Here is a 15,713-nt window from a genome sequence, read left to right on the forward strand (position 1 = left end):
AAAAATAGACAATTTTTTGTGCTTTGAGTGTTGTGACACTAAGGCTGTGTGTCCACCAAAGTGTTTTTTTTTCAATTGTTTTCAATGGGAGTGCCACGTTTTTTAAACGCCAGGAGCGTAAAGAGGCGCTGAGCATTTTTTCACGCTCGAGCGCTGAGAGCTCGATGTTTTTTACTGGTCGCCTCGAGTTGAAGAATGTTCAACTTTGAGTAAAACGCTGCGCTCATCACTGTCACTTTTTAGCCAGCCGTCCAATCAGAGTGGAGGAGGGGCGGGACAAATACTACACCGGCCAACCGTCACAACATTCTTGCTGTACAACAACATCAACAAACAGAGAACGGAACAAAATGGATGAGAAATTAATATTTCTGCTCTCTGAAAATATATAGCAAAGTAATTTCACATTGTGTCAACATTTTAAGTCTGGAACAAATTACCTTCAAAATCAGTTATAAGTAACAGTGACGCAGATATACTGTATCATAGCAACAAACCGTTTCAACGGAAAAAAACGCTGCGCTGCAGAAGCACTCTCAAGCACTCACAGACGGGCATTTTAAGCAGAGCGCCTAGCGTTTTCAGCTGGCTAAAAACGTTCTGGTGGACACAGGGCCTTAGCATGTTGCTATGTGTTCTATGTAAGAAGTGCCATTTTTATGAGTCCTTGCTTATAGCGCCCCCTACAAGCATAGTTTAAGTGGTGAATGTTAATGGAAAAACTAATACCTATGGTAACTGTGCTGTCATAATCAACACATTATGGTGATGTATTATAATACCATAGTGATTTAATTTGTTCATTATAACGTTGTCAACTATTGCTTATTTTGTCATTTATGGTAACATTGTTATTATAAACATATTGTAATCTGAAGCAGTGTTTCTCAAACCTGTCCTGGGGACCCCCAACCACTGCACATTTTCTATGTCTCCCTGATTTAAAGGATTAGTTCACTTTCATATAAAATTTTCCTGATAATTTTCCCCCATGTCCATCCAAGATGTTCATGTCTTTCTTTCTACAGTTGAAAAGAAATTAAGGTTTTTGATGAAAACATTCCAGGATTATTCTCCTTATAATGGACATCAATGGCCTCCAGGGTCAAAATGATAGTTTCAGTGCAGCTTCCAGAGGAGGAATAAGGGTCTTCCATATTCTACTTATGGAACGAAAGCAGTGCCACTTCCATTTATTCCATAAGTAGAATAGGGAAGGTGTAGGACATACAGTGTAAGCTTTTTGAAGAATACGAAAGTGCGGTTTTGGCGAAAGCACATGGAAGGCGATCATTTGTTTATATAAAGCATATACATTTACATTTTTTTTAAAAAATGACTGATCGTTTCACTAGATAAGACCCTTATTGCTCGTCTGGTATCGTTTAAAGCCCTTTGAAGCTGCACTGAAACTATAATTTTGACCCTGGATGCCATTGAAGTCCATTATAAGGAGAATAATCCTGGAATGTTTTCATCAAAAACCTTCATTTCTTTTCAACTGAAGAAAGAAAGACATGAACATCTTGGATATGACATGGGGGTGAGTAAATTATCAGGAAAATTTTATTTGAAAGTGAACTAATCCTTTAACACACCTGATTCAACTCATCGGCTCATTAATAGAGACTGCAAGACTTGAATTGGGTGTGTCTGATGAGGGAGACATCCAAAATGGGTAATGGTGAGGGTTCCCCAGGACAGGTTTGAGAAGCACTAATCTAAGGTACTAAAATGATGTTAATTGGCATAAATGTGCACGAAGAGCGCTAAATTTAAAATCACTAAAAAGATGTCACTCATCTCAGTTCATTGTGATTTCACAAAGTTTCATTATAATCAAGGAAGTTGTCTACTGCACAATGAATCTCTTATTTACATTGTGTCTATGTTTTGTTTGTTTATTATGAGACGATTCATAAGTGTGCAGAATTTAGCACTGAACAAAAACTCTTGATTTCTTGATTCTGACTTTAAACACAGCTGATTGGTCATTGCATTCAAGAGATCAACAGAGATGTTTGTGATTGGTTTCATTGCTCAGCTCTACAAAAACACATTGTAAATAGAAACCCTTTGACACTCTCCAGAGTGCAAACACAAATACCCACTGGAGTGTTTGCCAAACCAGCCAACCATCTATGTCGCCTATGCCATGGGCCGTAAATGTACAATAAAAACGGCATTACATTAACTAATATAATGTTAATATACCAACCTACTGAAATACTAAAATCTGTTTTGTACCTTTATAATATACTGACAACCACCAAAAAACACAGGTGGTAGAAAGCCACATGTACAGTGCACAGCATAAATGAGTACACCCCCTCTGAATAAATAAAAAAGATGTATTTTCTTTATGATCACTAATACAATTCATGGAAAGATGGCAAAACTAAAATGTATTAAACATATACATAATAAAAACTGAGAAATATATGTCATTTATAGCCATAAAATAAGTAAATCAGCCAATTTTGTTTAAATTAAGGATTGCAGAAATGAGTACACCCAACAAATCTATAATATTCTTGTACTTAGTATACCCTCCATAATTTTGAATATACTGCTCTGACCCTTCTTGGCACGGAGTGTACAAGTTTATGACAAATTGTCACATCTGTCCTGTTTAACTCCTGGATGATGAGCTCCTTAAATGCCCTGATCTTGAGTGTTAAGATTGAGTGCAGTACATGTCCACAGAATGTTTTTCACCTTGGGAGAATGCATATCCTCATTGTCATGTTGAAAAAATGCACAACAATGCAGGAAATGAGGAAAGGGTAACAACTTCTGTTTCAAGTTTGTGTATTAAATTACACAGAGGTGTGGGAATTCATGACAGCATTGATAAAGCACAACTCCATCACACCTTCAGAACTGATACATCCCTATACAAGAGCTTTACTACCACTGAACTTTACTGTGGGAACCAGGCACTTCTCACTGTACTCCTCCTCTAGCAACACCATAACATTTTGAATGCTGTTAGATCCAAAATGATTGATTTGGTCTCATGAGACCAAAGTATTGATTCCCAGAATCTATATTTTGTAAATATGGGCTTTGGAAATGGCTAACTGACTGTATTGTGCTTTGGCTACAGTAGGTAGCTCCAGTGAGAATAACAAACATGCATGTAATTTCTGCAGGCTGCATCTCACTCTGTGAGAAAAACAGTCACTCTTTTCATAGCTTTTGCTGGCTCTGAGACACTTGCTTGGTATTTATCCTGCTCTTTGTCTAGCAAAAAAATCCCTCATCACTAAATGAAAGCTTAAAATGAAGGCCTGATTATTTCAGGGGCCTTGTCACAAGTCCATTGTTTTTTTTTTAATTTCTGTGTTACTTTTGCTATATTTTCACACTTAAAACAATGATTTGGTAATCCTCTTGTAACCACTGCCCTCTTTTGTGCTAAGAAATAAGTCTCCTGACAGTTTTCTCCCAAGTGGTTCCATTGTTGTCAGTATTTAGTTTGAGAATGATTCAATGGGCGATATAACATTTTTAATTGTCAGCAAATTACTTCTCTTTAAAGGTGCCCTAGATTCAAAAATTGAATTTACCTTGGCATAGTTAAATAACAAGAGTTCAGTACATGGAAAAGACATACAGTGAGTCTCAGACTCCATTGCTTCCTCCTTCTTATGTAAATCTCATTTGTTTAAAAGACCTCAGAAGAACATGTGAATCTCAACATAACACAGACTGTTACGTAACAGTCGGGATCATTAATATGTGCGACCCCAATATTTGCATATGCCAGCCCATGTTCAAGGCATTAGACAAGGCCAGCCAGTATTAACGTCTGGATCTGTGCACAGCTGAATCATCAGACTAGGTAAGCAAGCAAGGACAACAGCGAAAAATGGCAGATGGTGCGATAATAACTGACATGATCCATGATAACATGATATTTTTAGTGATATTTGTGAATTGTCTTTCTAAATGTTTTGCATGTTGCTAATGTACTGTTAAATGTGGTTAAAGTTACCATCGTTTCTTACTGTATTCACGGAGACAAGAGCCGTCGCTATTTTCATTTTTAAACATGTGCAGTCTGTATAATTCATAAACACAACTTCTTTCTTTATAAATCTCTCCAACAGTGTAGCATTTGCCCATTAGCCACGGAGCACTATCAAACTAATTCAGAATCAAATGTAAACATCCAAATAAATACTATACTCACATGATCCGACACATACATGAAGTATGCATAAGGAACATCTTGTAAAGATTCATTTGAGGGTTATATTAGCTGCGTGAACTTTGTAAATGCACTGTATTATCGTTGAGAGCTTGGGGGGGGCATGGAGTGCGCGATTTAAAGGGGTCATGTGCTGAATCGGTGCATAGTTAATGATGCCCCAAAATAGGCAGTTAAAAAAATGAATTAAAAAAAAATGTATGGGGTATTTTGAGCTGAAACTTCACAGACACATTCAGGGGACACCTTAGACTTATATTACATCTTGTAAAAACTGGTTCTAGGGCACCTTTAAATGTCTTGGTTCAACATACTTACCTGTTGATCAAACATTGCCTTAAACTTCATTTAGTAACTTTTAGGAGGGTATGCTCATTTTTGCTCACCTTATAAAATGGTATTTTTATTTTCCAGAATAATTTTGACATGCTTCTTTGGTAATTGATTAAGCAGACTTGCTGGAACATTATATCTCTTAAGAACCCTATCATGTCTTCTAAGTAATTGAGTAATTGCTGACTTTCACTGTATAATCAAAGCTCATCTCACAGTTTTTCCACAAGCTGAGGTACATACTAATATATAGAAGGGGCACACAGTGTCATGCACACAAATACAAAACACCATCATGGTAACAAATATGACACTAGAATATTAAACTCCATAAATTGTAACATATAACCTTAATTTAAATAACAGATAAGAAAAAAGGAGTTATTTCAGTGGAAAACCATAAATGTTTGGAAATGTCAATTTAAAGGGTTAGTTCACCCAAAAATTACATTTCAGTCATTAATTAATTACATTAATTAAATCTGAGGATTTTTTTATCCCCCATAGAAAGCAACATAATTACCACATTCAAGGCCCAGAAAAGTAATGAAGACATTGTTAACATAGTCAGTGTGACTACAGTGGTTCAACCTTAATGTTATGAAGCCACGAGAATACTTTTTGTGTGCAAAAACAAAACAAAAATAATGACTTAATTCAACAATTTGTTCTCTCCCCTGTCATTCATATTTTAATTGTTAGTTTTTCACCATATATAGTAATTGAACTTACCGTTTACCAATTAAAAGTTTTTTCCATAGTATTTTTACTGTCTTTTACTTTTAAAATTGCAATATTTTTTACAGTGTAGGCTGTAGACTGCTATCAGCTCACTAGGTTTTGTAACAGAGCTCTGGTGTCCTGTTCAGTCATGGCCTACTGATTTATACTGTGCTCTACTTGGACAGGAATCAGCTGGATGTTGTTGATGTGCTAGAAGGTCAAGTTCACACCATCTCCCTCCCCATCAATCTCAAGGCTGTGTTCCTGGTGGCTGAAGACCGCTGGCTTCTTGTTGAGAGCAAGACTGACAGGTGGCAATAAAATTCATTGTGCACTTCAATGAAATCACAAGGATTCCTTCATGTTTTAGTTGTTTGCCCACATTTAGGTTTTAGAGGTTATTTAAGAGCATTTGCTACAACCAATGGTACATCTTCAACTAAATGTGTTTAAATCATGTGCAGGAAGTTCCTGCTGACAAAGCCCATGCACATGGGCGCAGAGGACACGGGAGTGTGCCAGCTGCATGCCATCAGTGAAGACGCTGTTAACACCGGCTTTGGCACCAACTCAGGTGAATAACTCTTATTGCTTATTAGCCAGAACAACCAATCAGAAGTGACTCTGCAATGTTGCATCCAATCAGGGCCACTGAGAGCCCTTCACACTTGTCAGTCACCATCTGTCTTGCTTTGGCAAATGCATCTGTTCCGCATCTGCTTTGACTGACATGAAGCCTGGGGGGGGTTTGAATCTGACTTGTCAGATTCTGCACGTGAATAAACCTGGGGACATCTTTGATGGCTTGCATAGTAAATACGTTCTCACACAGAGAATCTATTTACTCATTTATGCTCATTTTACTCTACATTCTTACTCCTAGTGGGCACATTTTTACTTAGTTTTATTATTCAGTACTTCTTGTTAAGGCCCGATGTTCTTTATAAACACCTTCGAACTACCATAGAGTGCAGCAGGGATGATGTCAAAACCCAAGAGGCTAATTCTAATTCTAAAGACTAATAACTAAGATTTTCCTATGGGTTTATATAATGGGGTTTTTCAATTTCTGAGTAAAATAAGGTCTGTGGTAAACATAACTTGACAAAACTAAGATGTTTTGTTCTACAATGTAAACCGCACACACTCACACCCCAAATGTTCTATCTAGTTACTTATTAGAAACATACATTTTTAAAAAATAAAAAAAATTCAAAATTCGCGTTTTCTATCTGGGTGTGTGTAGTTTCGCTGTAGAGCAAAAGGTTTCATCAAGTTACGTTTACAACAGACCTTAATTCACTCATAAATGAAAAAAACCCATTATAAAACCCATAGGAAAATCTCTAGGGACCCAGTGGTGAATTCTAGAGGGTATGCATCGACATCATTTTCCCGCCGGAACGTGCTCCCTCAGCTGGACTGAGTGGCAAAAGAACCTGCTGCATGACTGGATTTAATAGAGGAAACTGTGAAAACGGTTGGAAAAGGTTGGGCTCGAAAGTGTTCCTTATGACATGTCAAAGAAACCTAATCCAAGGATATTGACATGCAGCCAGGAGTCGTTTTTCCTGACATTTAAATGTGCCTGATTTTGACGCCGGGGAAATACATAAAGCAAATCTGCCTGTGAATATTCTATATAACTACAACCTAGGTAGGTTTAAATCCGAGTAATCACTTTTATCAATGTTATATATATATTGTCATATTGTCCAGCCCTAAAACTTGTGTCAGTGTTTATTTAAAAACACCCAATTATGCAGAATATAAGATTGTAAATATTTAATTGATGAGTTGTCAACACAATATATAACAATACAATATATACGGCATGATTTTACCTCAAAATCCATCGTTTCGACACAAAATAACTGCAAATCCATGTTTCTCTGAGTCCAGCTCTTTCTGTGAATTGCAGCGATCTATTTACTTACTTTTTTCTGTAGCTTTCTGCAGTTTTTAAATACATACCTCAGATTTTGTGTCAAAACTATTTGTACAGTCAATCACAAAGCTCTTTTTGTGTTTTGTGTGTTTTTCGCTGCATTCACGCTGAAAACCAATGCTGTCGCTCAGCGGGCGTGACTGCAGTCATAACGGTAGATGGTGACGTCACGTGCATACCTTCTATTCTTCCAGGTATTGACATCTTCCCTGCAGCACTCTTGGTCAGATTATGCTATAGGTGGGTGTGGCTCTGGGGCTCCGCCTTCTTTGATGTGGATTTCTTCTCTGGTTAATTTCTTCTGTTCAGTCCGTCATGAAGAGCTTCATTATAGTAGAGCTGTAAAGCTGCTTTCTTTAAAGCAAAAAAAGTGCTATATAAATGAATGTGACATGACACTGGACTGAATTTCAGAGCTTGTGCAAACATACCCACATCACTATGATCGGAGCCTTTTTTCTCTGTTGTTTTCTCACCGCTGTCATTTTTGTTGTGTATTTATTTTGTTATTGAGAAGAAAGCGTGCAGCACATATTTACACATTAATTTAAATTATGCTTTCAGCAGTGTGGATGCCGTCAGGTTGTAACAGTAACAGTATACCACTGAAAAGGTATTTCAAACTTTTTTTTTTTTTTTTTTTTTAGTGCAAAGATGTTGATCCAGGATCAAGATGCACTTGATGAAATCAGGTTCTGTGCATGTGCTCAGAGTTAGGCTGAGAGTTTTCTCAAAATGTTCGGATACATCAGAATGAAGTACCTCAGAGTGTGACTGTTCACTGAAGTACCAATTACACCGTGTCTGTTGGCTGACAGACAGATCACGGCTATAAGCCGCTGCTACCTGTCGTCATGTCATTCTCAGCACGTCTCTTCTCCCTGCTGTCTGCGAGGAGGAAAGTGTGGTGTGATACATCACCCTGGTATCAGAGAATTGACGTTACATAACCAGAGTCTCCTTTATCCTACTACTACTCAGAGGCCATAGCGCCATGTAGCCCCTCCGAGGTGTGCATGTTGACAGTCCCTAACAAAGACAGGGACTGCTGGGATAGGTGGAAGCTGAGTTGACAGTCTCCATTATGTCAGCACAACTGCAGGGCTCCTGGTCTGCTTTGGTGCTGCCTTCTGTTCTGGCCATGAAAAAAAGCAAAGGCAATTAATTTGTACATACTTTACCATTGAAAAGTTTGGGGTTGATTTGTTTTTTTGTTTAGTTGTTGTTGTTGTTTTTTTGTTTTTAAAAAAGGATTAGTTAACTTCAGAATTAAAATTTACTGATAGGATTTTTCTCCATATAGTGGACTTCACTGGCTACCAACAGGTTGAAGGTCCAAATTTCGGTTTCAATCCAGCTTCAAAGGGCTTTACATGATCCCAGACGAGGAATAATGGTCTTATCTAATGAAACTATCTGTCATTTTCTAAAAAAAAAAATAAATAAATTATATACTTTTTAACTACAAATGATCATCTCTGCGATGCGCTGCGCATTATGTAATCACGTTGGAAAGGTCATTGGTATTTAACATTAGTTAACAAACTAATAATGAACTTCACTTATGCAGCATCTTGTCAGTTGTCAGAGAAGACTGGAACTTCAAATGGGACCGGTTTCTATGGTCAGATGAAACAAAAAAAAAAAAAGAGCTTTTTAGCAGCAAACCCACCAGATGGGTTTGGTGCACACATGGATAAAAAGTACCCCATGCCCACGGTTAAATATACTGCTGGATCTTTAATGCTGTGAGCCTATTTTTCTGCTGGAGGTCCTGGACATCTTGTTCAGATAGATGCTATCATGGATTATATCAAATACCAACAGATAAAAGATCAAAACCTGACCGCTTTGCTAGAAATCTAATAATGGGCCGTGGTTGGATCTTCCATCAGGACAATGATCCAAAACCAACACAAAAAAGTGTCACTGAGAACAAAATTAAGCTTCTGCCATGGCCATCTGAAGGCCTCTGATCTCTTGTCAGGTGTTCACCAAACTCATCAGGCATTATAGGTGAAAACTCAGAGCTGTTATCTTGGCAAAAGGAAGCTGCAAAATGTATTGAAAAAAAGGGTACCAATAATTTTATAATATATAATAATTTTAATTTTTTTTGGAGAAAAACATTTATTTCATAATGTGATTCCCCCCAACTTTAAATTCTTTTCCTTCAATTAAAAGGTTAGATTTTTGCTAATTTTATGAATTAAAGATCAAAAGGATAAACAATACAGTTTTATTTTTACAGTCATCTTTGATCATATTTACCAAAAGTGCCAATCATTCTGACCACAACTGTATAAGATGATAGTGTGTATATAACGCGCGCGAGTGTGTGTGTGTGTGTGTGTGTGTGTGTGTGTGTATATATATATAAAGAATATTTCAAGATAATGATATATATATATATATATATATATATATATATATATATATATATATATATATATATATATATGATAATGATGATATATATATATATATATATATATATATATATATATATATATATCATTATCTTGAAATATTTATTTATATAATTTTTATAATAATTTTTTTTTAATATTTCACAATATTACTCTTTTACTGTATTTTCGATCGAATAAATGTAGCCTTAGTGAGAGACCAAAAGAGACTTCTTTCAAAAACATAAAAAAAAAATCGTATATATGTTTATATAATTATTAAATATTCCTGCCTTAGCTCATTTGAAAGCAGAGTTATGTATGCCACTGCATTAACATATCCCACTGCATTTAGAGGAGAGCTGGAGCTCTCAGGGCCTGATGGATGATGCCAGTGAGTCCTGCATGCCTCATTTGATAGAAAGTAATACCAGTTTGTTTTTGAAGGCCTAAAATAGCTGGTGAAATTAATCGCTGCCCCTTTGTTTATAAGGCCCATGAAATGGGCTTTATAAACAGCTTTATCTTCTGATGAACTGCCCCTGGTCATTCCTCCTTCAGCACGTATCAGTTTCTGTTGCGTGAAGAGCAGAAAGACACTTAATAACTCATAGTATGAGTTATTGAGATGAATGTTGCTGTCATAAAGATAGAGTAATGCCTGTACTTATGGGCATCGTACATCTAAAGTATCAGACACGCTTCAGCATTTGCTGTGAAAAATGAGCATGTTTTTAATGACATCAAAAGTTCCCATCAGCAGGATTGGGGTCTTAATCAAATCAAGTGTGACAGAATGTCTCTAGAAGGTCTGAATAATGACCAATTAAACTGGGGTATAAAGATATGACAAATGTAAAGTCATGGTAGAAATGCTCTGAACACTTTTATGGGTTTAGTAGTGAGGACACATTATCATCTCTACGGGAGGTCATTTTAGAGTGATGATGTGACTGTCTTTGCGCTTCAGGGATGGAAACCACAGCTCCTCAGGAGGTATCGAATGAGCAGCTGCCCAATGAGAACCTCAGCACTGCCCTGGGGCAGAAGATTGTGTCTCCCAACCGCATCCTCTGTGACACAAACACCTACGCTAATGTTATTGTGGGCTTCCCAGATCTCATGGTGGGTGACAATTATGACATACCCTCTAGTAAAATACACGGTTGAATTCTATAGATCAATGACATGGTACACTTTTTTTTTGTTTTTTTGTTTTTGTCCAGATCTATTTATTTAAAATTAGTTACATATAATAACATGACTATCTTGTTTTTTATAATGGTTTTCAATTTCTGAATAAAAGTATTTTTTATATTTTGGGGGGATGGGAGGGGGCATACATGGATTATGCAGCTGTTCTGATATCATAACAAATAAAAAAAAAAAAAAGCAATGAAAAGAAAACCTTTTTAATTAGTTTGTAACTGATCATTTTGCACATTTTTTAGCAATGTATAATAATGCAGAATTTTTAATTTCTTTAAATTAAGGCTTTAAAATTTAGCCAGATGCATCAAATGTAATGGTATTAATATAATTTACATTATTATAATGTTGTATGTCACCTAATATGTTTGCATAAGTTATTTCCTGACATTAATATTCATAGAATATTCATGAATCTTTTATAATAATAATAATTATCATGATGGTATAGTGGCCAAAGTGATGTCCAACCTAGGACAATCAACATCTTCCCCCTTTACTTAAATATTATAAAACATGTGAACAAACAAAATTATTATTATTATTATTATTTAATAAAACCTGTAGCTGTGCCTTTTTTGCCAGATGAGTTTAGGGTTTTGTTTTTCCTTCATATTTAAAATATTTAAAAATTATAAAATATTTTCCTTGTATTTTGATCGTTTAATTGAACTTGTAGGGTCATTAAAAAAAAAAAAAAAAAAAAATCATCTCCAGACATCACTTGGTTACTTATGATTTTTACTTTTCATTATCATGGATACTCTGATATGGCATTGACCTCTATAACCTGTTTTGTATTGTGTTTCCACAGTCCCCAAATGAGGTGTACAGCTTTAAGAGATCTTCACCCATAACAGAGGGTCGGGGGCCTGATATGTTTTTTGGGTCAAGTAAGCGAACAGGGCCCCCAAAGAGGGTTAACTGTGTCTGTCTGTTAGGCGCCAATCAAGTGGTACGTGCGCTGCCCCCTACACAAGTCCCACTGACTGAGATCTTCCCTAAAGGTAAACCACTGACACCTTCATGTGCAAATATCATATAAAAATACATAAACAAATGTATTTGCTTTTTATTCATGATACTGATAGTATGGATTCACCAACAGATGTCACACCACCCATGACAGCTGCTTATCTGGAAGTGACAGACCTGAACTCTAAGAAGCTCAAATACATTCCAGTCCCCAGGTACTGAGTCAGACTCCTTTCATTAAACTGTAGCTCCCTCTTCTGTTCAGCTGATTAGACACTGGGCATTTTGCTTCACCTTAAATTATTTTGCACATTTTTTAGCATTTGCAATGCATAGTATTAATTATAAACTTTGAACTTAGTTAAATTAAAACCTTTGCCAAATGTAAACATTAAATGATGCAATAGTATTAACACCATTTACAGCACATTATTATATTATTATGTTTTAAGTAGCCTAATGTGTTGAATATTTTTGCATACATTTTTTCCTTACAGTGATGTTCATAGAATATTCATGAATATTATTTTCATGTAATAGAATATTTTCTTTTACCAGTAAATAATTAAAAATTAAACAGAATTGTTCTGCAAGATAGGTAATTGTGTCATGCAAATTGCGTTCTGCATACATTTTTACCTGATTAACTGATCATTGGCCCCTGATACTTTAACCCAGGGTTATCTAACTTCCTGCAAAGTTCAACTCCAACCCTGATCAAACACAACCGAACCAGCTAATTAAGATCTTCAGGAGCACTTTTACGTCTATTTGTGCTTGAACGGACACATACATGCAAAATTATGTCCAAATGCCCATCTCAGCAAATATCCTTGTAAACACAGTTGCTTAACGTAAACGTGAAACAATTGAGAAAGAAAATGGATGCGTATCATTATATTGGATCCGTGCATTAGGTCTTAAAGTGACAACAGCCTAATAAACTTGCTGCTGTCTGTGTCATTGTTAATCAAACAACAAAATACAAAGAGAAATTAAATTGTAGCTTTAACAAGCATTAATTATATTTAATTTATAAAGTGAAGACTATGCAGTGTTATTTACATTTGATTATTCAATTTCTGTACCTGAATACTGTTAAACATAAAGCACATCTTTGTTATGTTGTATTTATCTATGCTTGTAATTTGTTTATTTTCTACGCAGATTCACTCCCCTACTAAATCACACCAATCATTCTAGAATGATTATTTCCAAATAGAGCTATTCAAGTCATTAGGTGAAATTGTTTTCAGATGAACAAAATATTGCATTATTTATTTTTTTTTTTTTTTCAGTATCATGCAGCCCTAGTCTTTAGCATAGAAAGTTACAGGCAGTTGAGTTTGATCAAAGATGGAGCTAAATTCTGCAGGAAAGTGTACCTCGAGGGCCTCCTGTTGTATAGCCCTTATATGTTAATCCTGATTTCATGTTTAATTATATTATTGTTGTCTTAAAATGTCATTAAAAAAAGGATACATTTAGCTTCATGAAAGCCTGTGTAAGGAAATCAAGAGTCTTCCAGTGGTTCTGATCAGTCTTTATCATGCTTATGTGTTCAGGAGCAGCTCAATGTCTCCCTACACTGTGTGGATCTCAAAGGTCTCAGACACAGATGTAGTGATGGCTCCTCTGGGCTCTGGTGGGGTGGTGACTGTCGACATGGGAGGCTACGTTAGAGTATGGGAAACAGGCATTGACAACCTGCAGCGCTCTCTGCTGGAGTGGAGGAACATGATCGGATCAGATGATGGCAGGCCAATCCAGGTAGGACCTTTAAGGAGAATTAACAAACCTTAGAAAGAGCATGTCTGGGTCATATTTCAACCCAAAATCTAAAGTTATACATACATACAGTACATATATACAGTGCACACACACACACACACACACACACACACACACACACACTGTATATATATATATACAGACATGGACAAAATAGTTGGAACCCTTGATAAATACAATCAAAGATAACAGTAAAAATAAATCTAATGTTTTTCTCCAAAGCACATTGGCCACAATTATTGGCACCCCTAGATTTTTTTATGAGTAAAATATCTCTGAAGTATATTCCCATTCATATTTACATTTTTTTTTTAGCACACCAGGGTGATCATGAACATGAAATTGTCCAGCCATGACTTCCTGTTCCACAGGAGTATAAACATGAGGAAACACAAAGGCCAAATTCCCTTAATCATTCATCACAATGAGTAAAACCAAAGAATATAGTTCTGATGTGCAGCAAAAGTTTGTTGAGCTTCACAAAATAGAAAGTGGCTGTAAGAAAATAGCTAAAGCATTGAAAATCCCCATTTCCACCATCAGGGCAATAATTAAGAAGTTCCAATCAACTAAAGATGTTACAAATCTGCCTGGAAGAGGATGTGTGTCTAAATCATCCTAATGCACAGTGAGGAGGAGAGTTTGAATGGCCAAAGACTCTCCAAGAATCACAGCTGAAGAATTTCAGAGATTAGTTGAGTCTCGGAAAGCCTAAAAAACTTATCAAACAGCACTTATATCCCCAAAAGTTGTTCGGGAGGGTTTCAAGAAAAATCCTCTTCTCTCATCCAGAAACAATCTCCAGCATATTCAGTTGTCAGACAAGACTGGAACTTCAAATGGGACCAGCTTCTATGGTCAGATGAAACTAAAAAAAGAGATTTTTGGCAGCAAACCCACCAGATGGATTTGGTGCACACATGGATAAAAAGTACCCCATGCCCACGGTTAAATATGGATCTGCTGGATCTTTAATGTTGTGGGCCTGTTTTTCTGCTGGAGGTCCTGGACATCTTGTTCAGATACAGGGTATCATGGATTCTATCAAATACCAACAGATAAAAAATCTAAACCTAACCGCTTTTGCTAGAAATCCAATAATGGGTCATGGTTGGAACTTCCATCAGGACAATAATCCAAAACAAACATCAAAACCAACACAAAAATGTGTCGCTGAGCACAAAATGAAGCTTCTGCCATGGCCATCCCAGTCCCCTGACCTGAACCCTATAGACCTTATGTAGCCCCGCCCCTTTTCAGTGCTGCACTCGTTGTCTTTTGACTTCCAGTTTGTATTTCCACAGCAATCTTAAAAAAAAAAAACCCTGAAAACTGCACTTTTAAAATCTTCCCGGTCTACTGACATTTGTTAAGACATCTGCTTTAAACATAACAATGCTCATGATAACTTTCATTAACTCTACAACAGGTAAATCCACTTCACCAGCTAATTATTCTTTGACAGCAATGCCATAGAAATGTACAGGGCTGCCACAAAAATGGAAGTTCATAGACAATATTATAAAGATGGCGGTGCACTTGTTTCTCTGGCACATAAGGTCCATAGAAAATGAGTGGAGTGAACTCAAGAGAAAAGAAGAACCAACATGAATCTGAAGGATCTGGAGAGATTCTGCATGAAGGAATGGTCTCTGATCTCTTGTCAGGTGTTCTTCAAACTCATTAGGCATTATAGGTGAAAACTCAGAGCTGTTATTTTGGAGGTTGCAAAAAGTATTGAATAAAATAATTGTGGCCAATGTGTTTTAGAGAAAAACATTTATTTCATAATGTGATTTTTTTTTTTTTTTTTTTGTATTATTATTTGTTTTGCTTGACAAACCTGTTTTAAGTCAATTCAGCATATTTTTTGTTTGTTGTTTTGTTTTGTTTTTTCCGTTTACAGGTTTTTTTGTTTTTTTGTTCTGTTTTGTTTTTGTCTTTTCTTGCGTTCAAATTCTTTTTGTTGTCTCATTTTCTGCAGGAATTACACTTTAATTTCTGAACTCTCATCAGTTCCAAACATGTTGGGCTTTGGCAGTTTAAAATGTGCAGTTCCATCTCTTACCACATGGTGGCGGACTTGGATAAACAGTGTTTTTTATTTATT

At 36.2% G+C, this 15,713-nt stretch overlaps 1 protein-coding gene across 3 annotated transcripts in view; it reads left to right on the forward strand.

Annotated features, from left to right (window-relative positions):
• The window catches only part of vwa8 (von Willebrand factor A domain containing 8), a 146,055-nt gene that overhangs the window by 74,330 nt on the left and 56,012 nt on the right, over positions 1–15,713 (forward strand). For 2 of the 3 annotated variants that reach the window (XM_067409012.1, XM_067409011.1), the window contains 6 exons: positions 5,458–5,583; positions 5,737–5,846; positions 10,599–10,753; positions 11,652–11,844; positions 11,946–12,027; positions 13,378–13,582. In XM_067409012.1, the coding sequence (XP_067265113.1) occupies positions 5,458–5,583; positions 5,737–5,846; positions 10,599–10,753; positions 11,652–11,844; positions 11,946–12,027; positions 13,378–13,582 (871 nt within the window). Of the gene's footprint in view, positions 1–5,457; positions 5,584–5,736; positions 5,847–10,598; positions 10,754–11,651; positions 11,845–11,945; positions 12,028–13,377; positions 13,583–13,918; positions 14,967–15,713 lie in introns of those variants that run through there. The other variant, XM_067409013.1, reaches the window with a different exon arrangement.

Source organism: Chanodichthys erythropterus, chromosome 14 (genome assembly GCF_024489055.1).
Source record: "Chanodichthys erythropterus isolate Z2021 chromosome 14, ASM2448905v1, whole genome shotgun sequence".
NCBI classification, from domain to species: domain Eukaryota; kingdom Metazoa; phylum Chordata; class Actinopteri; order Cypriniformes; family Xenocyprididae; genus Chanodichthys; species Chanodichthys erythropterus.